This window comes from Amblyraja radiata, chromosome 14 (assembly GCF_010909765.2).
Source record: "Amblyraja radiata isolate CabotCenter1 chromosome 14, sAmbRad1.1.pri, whole genome shotgun sequence".
In the NCBI taxonomy this organism is placed as follows: Eukaryota; Metazoa; Chordata; class Chondrichthyes; order Rajiformes; family Rajidae; genus Amblyraja; species Amblyraja radiata.
The window spans coordinates 5,240,105-5,253,676 of NC_045969.1; the positions used below are offsets into that span (position 1 = coordinate 5,240,105).

Consider the following 13,572-nt stretch of genomic DNA (forward strand, 5'->3'; position numbering starts at 1 on the left):
TGCAAAGCGCCCCCCCCCCCCCCCCCCCCCTGGAAATAGTGGTACATTCTGGGAGTCTCCCTATAAATACTGACGAGTATTCCTTTTAATACTGATACTGTGGATATTTATTTTGGCTTAGTGTTAGTTTAGATGGGTGGGAGGTTGCAACCTTCACGTGGTCCGCCCAGTTTCGACTAATGCAATCATCCAGATGTCACAAACAAGATTAAATGGAACAATGTTCAAGAAGGAACTGCAGATGCTGGCGAATCGAAGGTAGACAAAATTGCTGGAGAAACTCAGCATCTATGGAGCAAAGGAAATAGGCAACGTTTCGGGCCGAAACGTTGCCTATTTCCTTCGCTCCATAGATGCTGCCGCACCCGCTGAGTTTCTCCAGCAATTTTGTCTACCATTAAATAGAACAACTTGACTTACAACTTTAGGCTGCGCATACCTTACGCAAGAAGAAGAAGAAGTTTAGTTTAGAGAGACAGTGCGGAATCAGGCCCTTCGGCCCACCGAGTCCGTGCCGACCAGCGATCCCCGCACACTAATACTATCCTACACACACTGGGGACAATTTACAATTTTTAATGAAGCCAAATGAACCTACAAACCTGCACGTCTTTGGAGTGTGGGAGGAAACCGGAGCACCAGGGGAAGACCCATGCTGGTCACGGGGAGAACGTGCAAACTCCGTACAGGCAGCACCCGTAGTCAGGATCGAACCCAGGTCTCTGGCGCTGTGAGGCAGCAACTCTACTGCTGCGCTGGGACTGTTCTGTTCTGTTCCTAGGCCATCTTACTAATCTTTCTCATACTGATGCACTCAAAGACCATTGCACAATCTCATGGTTTTCTGTAAATACAAACGGGAGACTTAAAAGTCAATAATAAATCACATCTGTATAATTTCTGGCAGTGGAGAAAATCGCCATGTAAATAGAAATCAAGAACTTATGCGTGGTGAGATAGTGGTGATCATGAACAGGCAGTGGAACAGAGCATTTGGAGTATTACATGCAGTTCCGGTGCCCCCCAATACAGGAAGGGTGTGGAGGCTTTGGAAAGGGTGCCAGGGGTTACGGGGAGAAGGCAGGAGAATGGGGTTATGGGGGGAAGAGATAGATCAGCCATGATTGAATGGCAGAGTGGACCTGATGGGCCGAATGGCCTGATTCTCCTCTTATCATTTATGAACATCACAATCTTGCCTCTCACTAGCTTTCTTACTATTTTATTTTGCTATTTAAAAAAAAAAGATATATATTTCTTATGCACCGTTTAGGGCAGGGATCGGCAACCTTATTCTGCATAGGGGGCCGGGACGCATGTCTGTGAGCGGATGGCGGGCCACATCTATCACGTGGATCCCGCCCCGGATCACAGAAGGTGTGCGGCCGTGCTGGCGGCATTGCGCAGGATGCGGTACAGAATCGGCGCTCGACCGCGCTTGGCAGCTCCGCCATTGCGCCCGCCAGCACAGGCCTCCTTACGCCTTGCGTCTCCGCGCCTGGATGCCACAGCCTCGGGCCCGGGAGGTACCGGAGATGACGGAAGTCTGCGGGCCGGATAATTACTGGACAAAAACAAAAAAAACTCTTGCGGGCCGGATGATTTCGGGTTATGGGCCGCATTTGGCCCGGGGGCCATAAGTTGCCGACCCCTGGTTTAGGGACTATCGCAGTGTGGTCAAAGGACACAAAGTGCTGGAGTAACTCAGCTGGTCAGGCAGCGTCTCTGGAGAACATGGTTCAATCCTGACTACGGGTGCTGTCTGTACGTTCTCCTGTGACCGCGTGGGTTATCCCCGGGTGCTCCTGTTTCCTCCCCCTCTCCCCACTCAAAGAAGTACAAGTTTATAGGTGGACACAAAATGCTGGAGTAACTCAAAATGCTGGCAGCATCTCTAGAGAAAAATAGGCAGCGTTTCGAGTAAAGGCCCTTCTTCAGACCCAAAACGGCACCTATTCCTTTTCTCCAGAGATGCTGCCTGACCAGCTGAGTTACCCCAGCATTTTGTGTCTATATTCGGTATAAACCAGCATCAGCAGTCCTTTCCGACAGGATTGGAGGTTAATTGTCTCTAGTGTGCAGGATAGAACTTGTATAGTGGGTGATCGCTGGTCGGTGCCGACTCAGGGCCTGTTCCCACTCTGTATCTCTGAAGTCTAAAGTTGGAGAGGGCCTGTTTCCGCGCTGTGTCTCGAAACCAAACTGAACCCTGGAGACTGCTTGAAAATCGGCGAGGCAGATCCTCCGTGTGCCGTGACCAGGGTGGGTGAGGGTCAACGTCCGATGGACACAAGATTGTGGAGTAACTCAGCGGGGCGGGCAACGTCTCTGGAGAGAAGGAGTGGGTGACGTTTTTCGGATCGAGATCCAACGTCATCCCATTCCTTCCCTCCAGAGATGCTTTCTCCCGCTGAGTTACTCCAGCATTTGGTGTCTATCTTCAGTTTAAGCCAGCACCTGCAGTTCCTTCCTGCGCATCAAAGTCAACATTGCATCACTTTAAAAAAAAAATTATTCCTGTCAGTGTCAACAGCCAAGTATGTGCATAAGCTAGTTGGCCACTAATATTGTAAACAGTCGTACAATACCTTACGGTACAATGGGCGAGCGTGGTGTGACATGGGCCGGCAATGAAGCAGGCAAGGTTTTCGGGCAGGTTTTTGTTGGTACCAAGAGGGAAAGTCTCCACCTCTGGGCACCGGCAGCTGAAGGTACAGCCATTAAAAGATACAAGGAAGGAATTCAGGGAGACGTCAAAGACAGGAATCGAAGGAACAAACTCAACATCTACTCACCCCCCCACCCCCCCCCTTGTCCAAAATACAATATTCTTCAGGGATTGGAGAAGTGGTTTCGGAATTCTTCACCGACGCGCCGTTCTTCATTTGCCGTCAGATGACAAAAGACTTGGTGTGTTTGAAGTCCTGTGTGGACAATGAAGCAGAGAAAGTCCAGTTTAAAGGCAGCCATCTTACACGTGGGATACAAGGTCATAAGGACCCAGGAGTAAAATTAGGCCATTCGGCCCATCAAGTCTACTCCGCCGTCCAATCGTGGCTGATCTATCTCTCCCCCCTAACCCCATTTTCCTGCCTTCTCCCCACAACCTCTGATCCCCGTTCAAATCAAGAATCTATCTATCTCCTGCCTGAAAAATATCCACTGACTTGGCCTCCATATCCTCCTGTGGCAAAGGATTCCACAGATTCACCACTCTCTAAAGAAATGTCTCCTTGTCTCCTTCCTAAAAGAACGTCCTCTAATTCTGAGGCTATGACCTCTAGTCCTATACTCTCCCACTAGTGGAAACATCCTCTCCACATCCACTCTATCCAAGCCTTTCATTATTCTGTACATTTTTATGAGGTCCCCCCCTCATTCTTCTAAACTCCAGCGAGTATAGGCCCAGTGCCGACAAACGCTCATCATTGGTTAACCCACTCATTCCTGGAATCATTCTTGTAAACCGGCTTTGTTGCTGAGGAAGACAAATGAACGCCCCTGAACACTACAAAGACCGCACAAAGTTGCAGGCGCAGCCCACGCCATCACGCAAACAAACATCCCTTTCCTTGACTCCATCTACGCTTCACGCTGCCTCAGCAAGGCCAGCAGCATGCACAAGGACAAGTCGCACCCTGGCCACTCCCCTCTCCCATCGGGCAAGAGGTGCAGAAGTGTGAAAACGCACACCTCCAGGTTCAGGGACAGTTTCTTCCCAGCTGTTATACGGCAACTGAACCATCCTATCACCAGCTAGAGAGTGGTCCTGACCTCCCATCCTCCTTATCGGAAGACCCTCGGACGATCTTTGATCAGACTTCACTGGACTAAAGGGCCTGTTAGTCCTTTCACGACTTAATTCAAAACCTCTGCCGAGTTTAAAGGACCTAAAAAAAAAAATCAAGATTGTGGTAATCTACGAACTCCTACGACCTTCCACGACTATGTTCACGAACTCCGACGAGTACGTCTACGAATTCCCACAGCTATTTCGATGACCTCCTTATGAGTAAAAAGTTGCAATTTCTTTCATCCCGACCATTTTTTTTTACTTGTGGACATTTTTATCGGGCTGGAAAAAACGTCCCGACTCACCTGATGCCACGAGTACCTACGGCTCGCATAACGAGCCGCTACGATAAATCTACGGACTCCTACGACCTCCTACGGACTCGTTACAAACATTCTGCGAGTTTGAATCAAGGGGAAAACTCGGGAGTATTCGTGAATTACCTCGTGAAAGTGGGACAGGCCCTTTAATCTTGCATTAAACGTTATTCCCCGTATATGGTGTACCTGTACATTGTGGGTGGTTTAATTGTAATCATGTACACGTATAGCCTTTCTGCCGACTGGCAACACTCTCAGTCACTTTGAGAACGTGCAAACTCCACGCACGGTTCGGACCCAAGGTCGGGACCAAACCGGGGTCTCTGGCGCTGCGATGTGGCGGCTATACCAGTTGCGCCACGGTGGTGGGAGGGGGCAGAGCGAGGGTGAGCCAGCACGAGACCCGCACGGCCAGCGATCGGGAATAGACAATAGGTGCAGGAGTAGGCCATTCGGCCCTTCGAGCCAGCACCGCCATTCAATGTGATCGTGGCTGATCATCCCCAATCAGTACCCCGTTCCTGCCTTCTCCCCATATCCCCTGACTCCGCTATCTTTAAGAGCCCTATCTAGCTCTCTCTTGAAAGTATCCAGAGAACCTGCCTCCAGCGCCCTCTGAGGCAGAGAATTCCACAGTCACAACTCTGTGAGAAAAAGTGTTTCCTCGTCTCCGTTCTAAATGGCTTACTCCTTATTCTTAAACTGTGGCCCCTGGTTCTGGACTCCCCCAACATCGGGAACATGTTTCCTGCCTCTAGCGTGTCTAAAACCCGTAACAATCTTATATGTTTCAATAAGATCCACTGTCATCCTGCTAAACTCCAGAGTGTACAAGCCCAGCTGCTCCATTCTCTCAGCATATGACAGTCCCGCCATCCCGGGAATTAACCTTGTAAGCCTACGCCGCACTCCCTCAATAGCAAGAATGTCCTTCCTCAAATTAGGGGACCAAAGCTGCACAAAATTTAATTGTAATCATGTACACGTATAGTCTTTCTGCCGACTGGCAACACTCTCAGTCACTTGGAGAACGTGCAAACTCCACGCACGGTTCAGACCCAAGGTCGGGACCAAACCGGGGTCTCTGGCGCTGCGAGGCGGCGGCTCTACCCGGAGGCGGGAAGGGGCAGAGCGAGGGTGAGCCAGTGTGAGACCCACACGGCCAGCGATCGGGAAGAATGCGTCGGGCCGAGTCGCCAGCGTTTCGCGCCGCGATGCTGACCCGCGCACGTCGAACCGTTTCACACTTACTTCACCCGCAGGAGGGGTGTTGGTGCGAGTGGCTGCATTGGACCTGCGGGGGGAGAGAGAGAGAGAGAGAGGGAGAGTGTGAGCACGGCCCAGTGTAAGGGGGGGGGGGGGGTCAACGGCAGAGGATGGCAGGGGGAGAGGCAATAAACACTAACCGTGGGCGGCACGGTGGCGCAGCGGTAGAGTTGCTTCATCACAGCGCCAGAGACAGGTGTCAGAGGTTATGGGGAGAAGGCAGGAGAATTGGGTTAGGAAAGAGTGATAGATCAGTCATAATTGAATGGCGGAGTAGACTTGATGGGCCTAATGGCCGAATTCTACTATTCCTCATGACCTTATGAGACCCGGGTTCGATCCGGACCACGGGTGCTTGTCCGTACGGAGTGTGGACGTTCTCCCTGTGACCGCGTGTCACAGGTCGATCAAAAAGGCTTTTGGCTCATTGGCCTTCATCAGTATTGAGTATAGAAGTTGGAAGGTCATGTTGCAGTTGTCATATGGAGGCGGTGTACAGGAAGGGACAAAGCCGACTGTATTTTTTAAGGAGGCTGAGGTCATTTAACATCTGCCAACCCCTACTGTGCAGTGTCTACCATTCAGTGGTGGCCAGTGCTCTGTTTTTTGCTGTAGCCTGTTGGGGAGATGGCGCCCGCATAGCGGACAAAAACAGACTGGACAAGCTGATCAGGAAGGCCGGCTCAGTGGTCGGGGCTGAGCAACGAACGGTCCAGCAGGTGGCAGAGGCCAGAACTCTGAACAAACTGGGTTCAATAATGACCAACCCCACTCACCCACTCCATGCCCTGAAGGTGATCAAGAGCAGCATCTTCAGTCAGAGACTGATTGCACAAATGTGCAAAACTGAGAGACATAGGAAGTCCTGTTTACCAGCTGCTATAAGGTTATATAATGCGCATAAATAACTGCACTTTTTTTCATTATTTGTATTTTAACTTGTATTTTAACTTGTATTTTAACTTGTTAAGTATGGAAGCTATTTGTGTGGTGTTATGTCTGTCTTGAAGCTGTCATGGCACTGTAATTTCCTGTAAAGGATTATTAAAGGTATAATCAATCAATCAATCAATCAATATAAGAAATTGGTGAGGCCACACTTGGAGTGCTGTGTGAGAAGGAACTGCAGATGCTGGTTTAAACCAAAGATAGACACAAAATGCTGGAGTAACTCAGTGGGACAGGCAGCATCTCTGGAGAGAAGGAATGGGTGACGTTTCGGGTCGAGACCCTTCTTCAGACTTCAGAGTATTATGTTCAGTTCTGGTTATAGGAAATATGTTGCCGAGCTGGAAAGGGTACAGAGAAGATTTACGAGGATGTTGCCGGGACCAGATTGCTCTGAGCTATAGGGAGAGGTTGAGCAGGCTGGGACTCTATTCCTAGGAGCGCAGGAGGATGAGGGGTGATCTTATAGAGGTGTGTAAAATCATGAGAGGAATAGATCGGGTAGACGCACAGAGTCTCTTGCCCAGAGTAGGGGAACCGAGAACCAGAGGACATAGGTTTAAGGTGAAGGGGAAAAGATTTAATAGGATCCCGAGGGGTAACTTTTTCACACAAAGGATGGTGGGTGTATGGAACAAGCTGCCAGAGGAGGTAGTTGAGGCTGGGACTATCGCAACATTTAAGAGATATTTGGACAGGCGCATGGATAGGACAGGTTTGGAGGGATATGGTCCAAGCGCAGACAGGTGGGACGAGTGTAGCTGGGACATGTTGGGCGGTGTGGGCAAGTTGGGCCGAAGGGCCTGTTTCCACACTGTATCACTCTACGAGCCTGCTTGAGTGGGATATTTACTACTCAACTCACTACCCACGGATGAACGAAACTCTCTACCCTCCCTCATCACGGATCGCACTAAGGGGAATAGGATCTTTCTGGTCTCCCCCCATAACTTCCTGTTCTTTCCCTCCAACTTGCTGCTCTTCCCCCTCCACTTCCCCCTCTCCCTTCCTCCACTTCCCCCTCTCCCCTCCTCCACTTCCCCCTCTCCCCCCCTCCCTTCCCCCCCCACTTCCCTCTCCCCTTCCCCCCCCACTTCCCCCTCTCCCCTCCTCCACTTCCCCCTCTCCCCCCTCCACTTCCCCCTCTACCCCCCTCTTCCCCCTCTCCCCCCTCCACTTCCTAACTACACTCCAAAGTCATCCTACAATTTCAGCGGTTGGATTATTTTACGATTTTAACCATCCCCCAAAGAGCTGTCGAGTGTTCGTCAGAAGGTTAATTATCATGGAATGTCTTCAACGTCCAGTGGGCCTACTGTTTTAAGTAAGAAACAAATGACAAGAAGTGTCCCCCATTCTTTCTCTCCCTCTCTCCCACTATCCCTCGGTACTTCTCTCCCTCCCACTCTCCCTCCCACCAGAGTTTTATACTTACTTGGCCGATCGGCTCTCTGTGGAGAGAAAGGGAGACAGGATTAATATCCGGTGCAAGAACACGAGGGTGGTGAATCGCGTACATAATTCTAGGTCTCTGGAGCAGTATAATGCAAATATTGAAAGGAGGGGAGGTGGGTGGTGAAGGGAAGGGTACTCACTGCCGAGATAGCCCCTCCTGCAGGCGTAACACAGGCCCAGGGAGTGGGGGGGTGATGTGAGGGGGGAGGAGGAGGGTGAGGGGGAGGGCGAGAAGGGGCTGAGGTGAGGAGGAGGGTAAGGGGGGGGGGAGGGGGAAGTGGAGGGGGCGAGGATGGGGGGGTGGTTCGGGGAGGGGAGGGGAGGGGGACACTCACTCAGGGGGAGTGGAGGGGGGTGGGGAGTTGTTCGTTTCGGGGGTGGGGGGGGGGGGGTTGAGGGGAGGGGTGAGGGGGAGGGGGAGGTGTGGTTCGGGTGGGGGGAGGGTACTCACTGCCCAGGTAGCCCCTCCTGCAGGCGTAACACAGGCCCAGGCCGCACAGCAGCAGCACCAGGGTGATGGTTACCACGGCGATGACGATCGCAGTCACATCCAGGTCGTCTGTGAGTGAGGAGAGGGTCAATGAATATCGCGGACGCACTCCCTACCCCCCCCCCCCTCCCCCACTTGGCCCAGCGCGACTATTCTAGTGCCTTGAACAGCAAGACCACCAGTCCCCGTTCTCTCCACTTCCACTCCCCCCTCGTAACTGATGGGAACAGAAGTAGGCCAATGCAGGGCTCCGCTCTCTGGAGAGAAGGAATGGGTGACGTTTCGGGTCGAGACCCTTCTTCCGTCAGTGATCGCTGGTCGGTGCGGACTCGGAGCCCGTCTCCGCGCTGTGACTCTAACCCAAACAGAAACCTGGAGACTGCTTGAATCTGGCCGAGGCAGAACCTCTGTGTTTGCCTTGACCAGGGTGGGTGGAAGTCAACATTAGATGGAGCCGGGGTAACTCAGCGGGACAGGCGGCGTCTCTGGAGAGGTGACGTTTCGGGTCGGGTCCCCTTCTTCAGAACGTCGCCCATTCCTTCTCTCCAGAGATGCTGCCTGTCCCGCTGAGTTATTTTGTGTCTATCTTCGGTTTAAACCAGCACCTGCAGTTCCTTGCTGCACAGCGCTCTCTGCTCTCCCTCCGCCCACAGCACGGTGCTCCCCCCCTCCACGCACCCCCTAACAGTGCAACCTCCCCCGCAAACAATGACACACTCCCCCACCAACAAAGCAGCACTCTCCCCCCTCCCTCCAAGAATGAGGCACTCCCCTCCCCCACCAACAATGCAGCACTCTCCCCCCTCCCACCACCAATGCAGCGCTGCCCTGCCACTGCGCCCGCTGCAGCCACACTCACTGATCTGCATGAACTTGAGGGAGCATCGCTCTGACCGCCCCACCTTGTTGTGGGCCTCGCAGTAGTAGGTGCCGCTGTTGCTCTTCCTCACCGGGTTAAATCTCTGGCAACGCAAGAGGGGAACGCAGTCAGACAGATGCATCGCACAGACAGACGCCCGGCACCGAGTAGACACAGACAGACGCTTTTTTAACGGCAGAAAGTGCGACTATTCACTCCCGAGTATCTCAGCCTTGCGAGGCACGGTGGCGCAGCGGTAGAATAGCTGCCTCACAGCGCCAGAGACCCGGGTTCGATCCTGACTACGGGTGCCATCCGTACGGAGTTTGTACCTTCTCCCCGTGACCAGCGTGGGTTTTTCCCGTATGCTCCGGTTTCCTCCCGCACTCCAAAGACATAGGGGTTTGTAGTTGAATTGGCTTCGGTAAAATTGTATATTGTCCCCAGTGTGTGTATCCCAGTTAAACCTACACTAAAATCCTAAACTAAAAAACGAAAAGCTGAACTAAAAGCCAGGCCAAAAGCTAGACTAAAAACTAGACGAAACGCTGGACTCCAAAGCTGCAGTAAAATGGTAAACACTAAACTAAAAACCAAATGAAAAATCAAACTAAAAACTGAACGCAAAACTAAAAGGAAGCAGAGAAAGGAGGATAGGTTATGGTGTTTCTTGCTATTGAGGGAGTGCAGCATAGGTTTACAAGGTTAATTCCCGGGATGACGGGACTGTCATATGCTGAGAGAATTGAGCAGCTGGGCTTGTACACTCTGGAGTTTAGAAGGATGAGAGGTGATTTCATTGAAACATAAGATTGTTAAGGGTTTGGACACGCTAGAGGCAGGAAACATGTTCCCAATGTTGGTGGAGTCCAGAACCAGGGGCCACACACAGTTTAAGAATAAGGAGTAAGCCATTTAGAACGGAGACAAGGAAACACTTTTTCACACAGGGAGTGGTGAATCTGTGGAATTCTCTGCCTCAGAGGGCGGTGGAGGCCGGTTCTCTGGATGCTTTCAAGAGAGAGCTGGATAGGGCTCTTAAAGATAGCGGAGTCAGGGGATATGGGGAGAAGGCAGGAACGGGGTACTGATAGGGGATGATCAGCCATGATCACATTGAATGGTGGTCGAAACGGCTGGCTCGAAGGGCCGAATGGCCTACTCCTGCACCTGTTGTCTATTGTCTATTGTTTGCCAGGCAGCAGCGTTGACTCACCAGAGTGCCGGCGCTGCGGTTCAGGGTGTACGAGACGTTGTTTGCGGTGGAAGCCTTGGCCGAGACGTCCATGAGGACCACGTTGTCCTTGTACCAGGTGTAGACGGAGGGGGGCGAGCCCTCGCTCTCCTTGCACACCAGCTCCACCGTCGATCCGGACATCGCCGAGCTCGGCACCTTGCACGTGGGCGTGGCTGGCGGCACTGGGGAGGAGAGAGAGAGAGAAGGTGGACGGTCGGGACCAAAGATCCTATCGCGGAGCAAGATAGACCACTCCTTCTAAATGCAATGGGCTGACATGTAGTACGCAACGGAGAGGAACGTGGGCCTTTTTTTATCCATTTCCGTAACCCGACCCGACCCGACCCGACCCGCAGTGTAATCAACGTTGTGGGAGAACAGTTTATGTTAATAAATTATAATTCTGAAAATAAGGAGAAGATTTTTACCAAAGAACTTTGATTTTTACGAGGATGTTTCCGTAACCGGCGTCCGTCTCCGCACTAGTATCTTTGCTCCGCGACGGGATCTTTGGTGCGGTAGACGGAAGCCGGTTACGGAAATGGGGCCAAAAATTACCCATGACCTTTCGGCGAGTGATCTATCTTGCTCGCTACAGGATCTTTGGTCGGGACGCGACTTCTTCAGGACGATTGTGGTGGGGGGGGGGGGGGGGGTGGGGAGGGAAGAGGATGGTCGGCGTGGACTTGGTCGGCTCACAGGGTGACGCCAGCGACCGTGATGCCTTTAGAGGTACAGCGCGGGAACGGGCCCTTCGGCCCACCCACACCATGCCAGCCCCAGGGCAATCACGGTGGCCCAACTGGTAGAGCTGCTGCTTCACAGCGCCAGGGAACCAGGTTCGATCCCGACTCTGGGTGCTGTCTGTGTGGAGTTCGCCAGTGTGACTAGGTGGGGTTTCTCCAGGAAAACCCTCTGGTACCCTCCCGCTTCCCAAGGAAGAGCTGCTGCCTCGCAGCGCCAGGGACCCGGGTTCGAGCCCGACTGCAGGTGCTGTCTGTGCGGCGTTTGTAGGATAGTGTTAATGTGTGGGGATCGTTGGTCGGCTCGGACCCGGTGGGCCGAAGGGCCTGTTTCTGTGCTGTATATCTAAACTAAACTGTACATTTGCTCTCTCATGATTTTGTACACCTCTAAAAGATCACCCCTCATCCTCCAGCACTCCAAGGTATAAAGTCCTAGCCTGCTGAACCTCTCCCAAAAGCTCAGACCCTCGAGTCCTGGCAACATCCTGGTAAATCTTCTCTGCACTCTTTTCAGCTTGACAAGATCTTTCCTATAACATGGTGCCCAGAGCTGAACACAATACTCTGAATGTGGCCTCACCAATATCCTGAACAACTCTGACTTGACCTCCAAACCTCTACACTCAGTACTCTGGCTGATGAAGGCCAATGTGCCAAAAGCTTTCTTGAACACAAAGAATAAAGGGCCTGTCCCAATTGGGCGTCATTTGCGCGTAATTTACGTGTCATCATTTACACGTCACGACGCACGAGTTGCACCGCACACATGATGCGCGCATGGTGCGTGGTGACGTAGGCAGTGACGCGCGATCGCGCGCGGCGCCCCAGGATTTTGCTACGTACAAAATCTTCGTGCGCCATCAGCGTGACGCGCAAATGACGCCCAAATGGGACAGGGCCTTTACTCGGTGGGTCAGGCAGCATCTCTGGGTAACGCCACCTAATGTATTTTGCCAAGTCTGCTGCAACATCTGTTCATCACCAGCAGAGGGCAGGACAACACCAAGTTCACATACTCAGTCTGAAGAAGGGTCTCGACCAAAGATACTGAGAACGTCACCCATTCCTTCTCTCCACAGATGCTGCCTGTCCCGCTGAGTTACTCCAGCCTTTTGTGTCTTCCATGTTCAGATAACATCGTTAACCGCTGCCTGCACTAATGTCAGCTATCACCATGTACTCCGTGTGCAGGAAAGAACTTCAGGTGCTGGTTTAGACCGAAGGTAGACACAAAACGCTGGAGTAACTCAGCGGGTCAGACAGCATCACTGGAGAGAAGGAATAGGTGACGTTTCGGGTCGAGACCCTTCTTCAGTCTCGACCCGAAACGTCACCCACCTTGTAGCGGCACCTAGTGGTGAATCTGGGCAATCAGAACCCTCGTCGTTGGTTGGGACTGTCACGCGATTGGGGGCTCGTTGGCGGGCTTTTGAGAGTAATCAGTAGTTAGTGCTCCTCGCATCGACAGGAGCTTTAATTGTTAATTCTTGACCAGGTACGCGGTAGTTTGAGCTTTTGTTTTGGTTAATCCTACAACCTATTCCTTTTCTCCAGAGATACTGCCTGACCCCGTTGAGTGAATCCAGCATTTAATGTCTAACTCAGATGTTTACCTGGACCTACCTGATCACCCTGGTTGCCAAACACTTTAACCCTCCCCCCCCCCCCCCCCCCCTCCCCCTCCCCGCACTGACCTTTCTGTCCTGGGCCTCCTCCACTGTCATAGTGAGGCCCAGCGCACATTGGAGGAACAGCACCTCATATTTCGTTTGGGCATCTTACACCCACAGCGGTATGAACATCGACTTCTCTAAATTCAAATAACCCTTGTATCCTCTCTCTCTCATTCCCTCCCCCCCACCCTAGTCGTTGCAGTAGCTTCAATGTCGACCTGTTGAGTCTCGTTGTCTGTAACTGGTTTTCACCGAGCCCACAGCTAACAATGGCCTGGTTCCTTTATCATTGTTCCCGTTTTGCATCTTTCATTCAATTTGTTCTATATCTCTCTCTCTCTCTATCACTGTCTCTATCTCTCGTTTCCCTTTCCCCCCCGACTCTCAGTCTGAAGAAGGGTCTCGATCTGAGACGTCACCTATTCCTTCTCTCCAGAGATGCTACCTGTCCCGCTGAGTCACTCCAGCACTTTGTGTCTACCTTCAGTGTAAACCAGCGTCTGCAGTTCCTTCCTGTACCTTTACAGGACATTTGGACAGGTTCATGGATGGGACAGGTTTAGAGGGGGAGAGGGGAGGGGGTGTATCCGTGCTGTGCGACTCTGTGAGTTGTGGAGGTGAGAGGCCGGTGTGTGTGTCAAGGGCCGGCGTGTGTGTGTGTGTGTGTGTGTGTGTGTGTCATGGGCCGGCGTGTGTGTGTGTGTGTGTGTGTGTGTGTCATGGGCCGGCGTGTGTGTGTGTGTGTGTGTGTGTGTGTGTGTGTGTGTGTGTGTGTGTCATGGGCT

At 52.2% G+C, this 13,572-nt stretch overlaps 1 protein-coding gene across 3 annotated transcripts in view; it reads right to left on the minus strand.

Annotated features, from left to right (window-relative positions):
• Nucleotides 1-2,507: 2,507 nt before the first annotated feature.
• The window catches only part of jam2 (junctional adhesion molecule 2), a 45,099-nt gene continuing 34,034 nt past the window's right edge, over nt 2,508-13,572 (minus strand). Inside the window, exons 5-10 of one of the 3 annotated variants that reach the window (XM_033032400.1) lie at nt 10,348-10,550; nt 9,132-9,234; nt 8,234-8,341; nt 7,763-7,778; nt 5,365-5,407; nt 2,508-2,924 (exon numbers count right to left, since the gene is read on the minus strand). In XM_033032400.1, coding sequence (XP_032888291.1) covers nt 2,892-2,924; nt 5,365-5,407; nt 7,763-7,778; nt 8,234-8,341; nt 9,132-9,234; nt 10,348-10,550 — 506 coding nt within the window. In that variant the 3' untranslated portion in view covers nt 2,508-2,891. The remainder of the gene's footprint in view (nt 2,925-5,364; nt 5,408-7,762; nt 7,779-8,233; nt 8,342-9,131; nt 9,235-10,347; nt 10,551-13,572) is intronic. The other 2 variants (XM_033032402.1, XM_033032401.1) reach the window with 2 other exon arrangements.